General features: G+C 55.1%; 1 protein-coding gene and 1 long non-coding RNA gene across 3 annotated transcripts in view; one reads left to right on the forward strand and one right to left on the reverse strand.

Annotated features, from left to right (window-relative positions):
* GTF2A1 (general transcription factor IIA subunit 1) overlaps positions 1-569 on the reverse strand; it is a 45,170-nt gene extending 44,601 nt beyond the window's left edge. Inside the window, exon 1 of the mRNA XM_011357107.2 lies at positions 136-569. Coding sequence (XP_011355409.1) covers positions 136-165 — 30 coding nt within the window. The 5' untranslated portion in view covers positions 166-569. The remainder of the gene's footprint in view (positions 1-135) is intronic.
* LOC111737889 overlaps positions 1-1,672 on the forward strand; it is a 91,448-nt gene that overhangs the window by 1,411 nt on the left and 88,365 nt on the right. The gene's annotated exons all lie outside the window — the stretch shown is intronic.

The following is a 1,672-nucleotide window of genomic DNA, read 5'->3' on the forward strand; positions in this document are numbered from 1 at the left end:
CGGGAAGCGGCGACGGCCGCGCGGGCGGCTGAGGAGAGTCGAGGCCGGGAGCCGCCGCCGTCCCCGCCCCCGCCCGGTCCGGCCGTTGCTGCCGCCTGATCGAAGCCCCCGCCGGCCACCGAACCACGTCCTTACCACGGTGTTTGTATTTGCCGAGTTCGCCATTTCCACACACAACACAAACAAGAGGGGAGCAACCCCGAGAAAAGATAAAAACGAAACTAAAAAAAAAAAAACCACCGGAGGGTGACCTAAGCCACCGCAAAATTGGGGGTAAAAATTTTAAACAAAATCTGATCCTGAAGGAGTGGAGGAGAGCGGTAAGGGGGGGGGGCAGTCCTCCCGGAGCTAAAAACCTCGAGAATCGCCCTTAAAAAAAAGCCACGACCCTCGGGGGTCTGGGGGCGTTACCCGCTCCCCACCCCGCGCAAAGGAGGGAAACCACCGGTCGCCGCTCCCTACGCCGCCGCTGCCGCCACCGGCTGCAGCTCCAGCCGTCCGGTCCGCCTGCTTCTCCCCTTTATATAGCGAGCCAACGAGCTGCGCGAGCCGCCGCCGCCGCCGCTGCCGCGGAGAGACAGGGCGGAGGGGGAGGGAGGGGCGGAAAGGGCGGGGGCAGAGGTGGGCGGGGCTGAATGCAAGACACCGCGAGAGCCGCGTCGTCACGCGCCGTGGGGGGTGCCGGGCGGGCGGAGTCCTGGGACTGGAGTAGTGAAGTCCGAGTGCCGCCTGCCCCAGTCTCGCGCGATCACGTGGTTGGTACCCTGGCGGAAGGCTTCCGCACCTCCTTTGAAATGAGCCTGCAAAGCACTGCTGGAAAAGGAATGAACTATGGCAATACTCCAGTCCAATTCTAGATGGCACCGCCTCCTGTCAGTCTTCGCCGTCCGGCAGAGGAGCTAGGAAATGTGAAAGGGGTGGTGACAGCCGCCTCCGTAGGAATGGCCGCGGAGGACGGGTCACGTGGTTCAGCTTCCGGCCTCTGGCACGCTTGGGCTGAGGGCAGAGATTTAAGTGCGGAGTCATCTCCTGAGTTGTGAACGTGGTTTGGACTCATCACTCCAAGGCGTTTGCGTCTCTCGCCCAGCCTGGGCCTTGAGCTTGCAAAATTGTAGTGTTCCTAAGTGGGTTGAAAGCTGATTTGGGCCGTTAACACGTTCCAGAATTAAAAACAGTGAAATCGGCTGAGTTGTCTCCTTCAGTACAGCTAAAAAGTGGGTCTAAGTTCCCCAAAAGTCCGGTCCCTATTTTTAAATGACTTCTCACAGTGGTAGAAATGCCAAGACAGCAAACCAAAACTCCGATCACCTAATTATGACAACACGATAACTTTACCGCGTTTTAAAATATATATCCATGAGTTGGAGTGCGTTTGACCTACTTTGACCAAGCAAATCCCGCCTTTATATCAACATTTCACGCAGAACAGAGATTGCTGTTTAGAAGGCGGAACTCAGTACCTAATTTTCTTGTACCTAGGAATTTTGAGAGACCTGAAATCTAGTCTGGACAAGTGAGAGAGTTTATCCTCAAAAGAACGCAAAACAAAATGTCAAAGTTTTATAACGCTGCAATCAGATTGGAAGAATAACTAACATCCTACAAAAGAGGAACAAATGCAACCTGCCGGGACGTGAAGAAATAGATTAGAGAAAGCAGAGGCCGTTAATAT

This window comes from Pteropus vampyrus, unplaced genomic scaffold (assembly GCF_000151845.1).
Source record: "Pteropus vampyrus isolate Shadow unplaced genomic scaffold, Pvam_2.0 Scaffold32, whole genome shotgun sequence".
Lineage (NCBI taxonomy): Eukaryota > Metazoa > Chordata > Mammalia > Chiroptera > Pteropodidae > Pteropus > Pteropus vampyrus.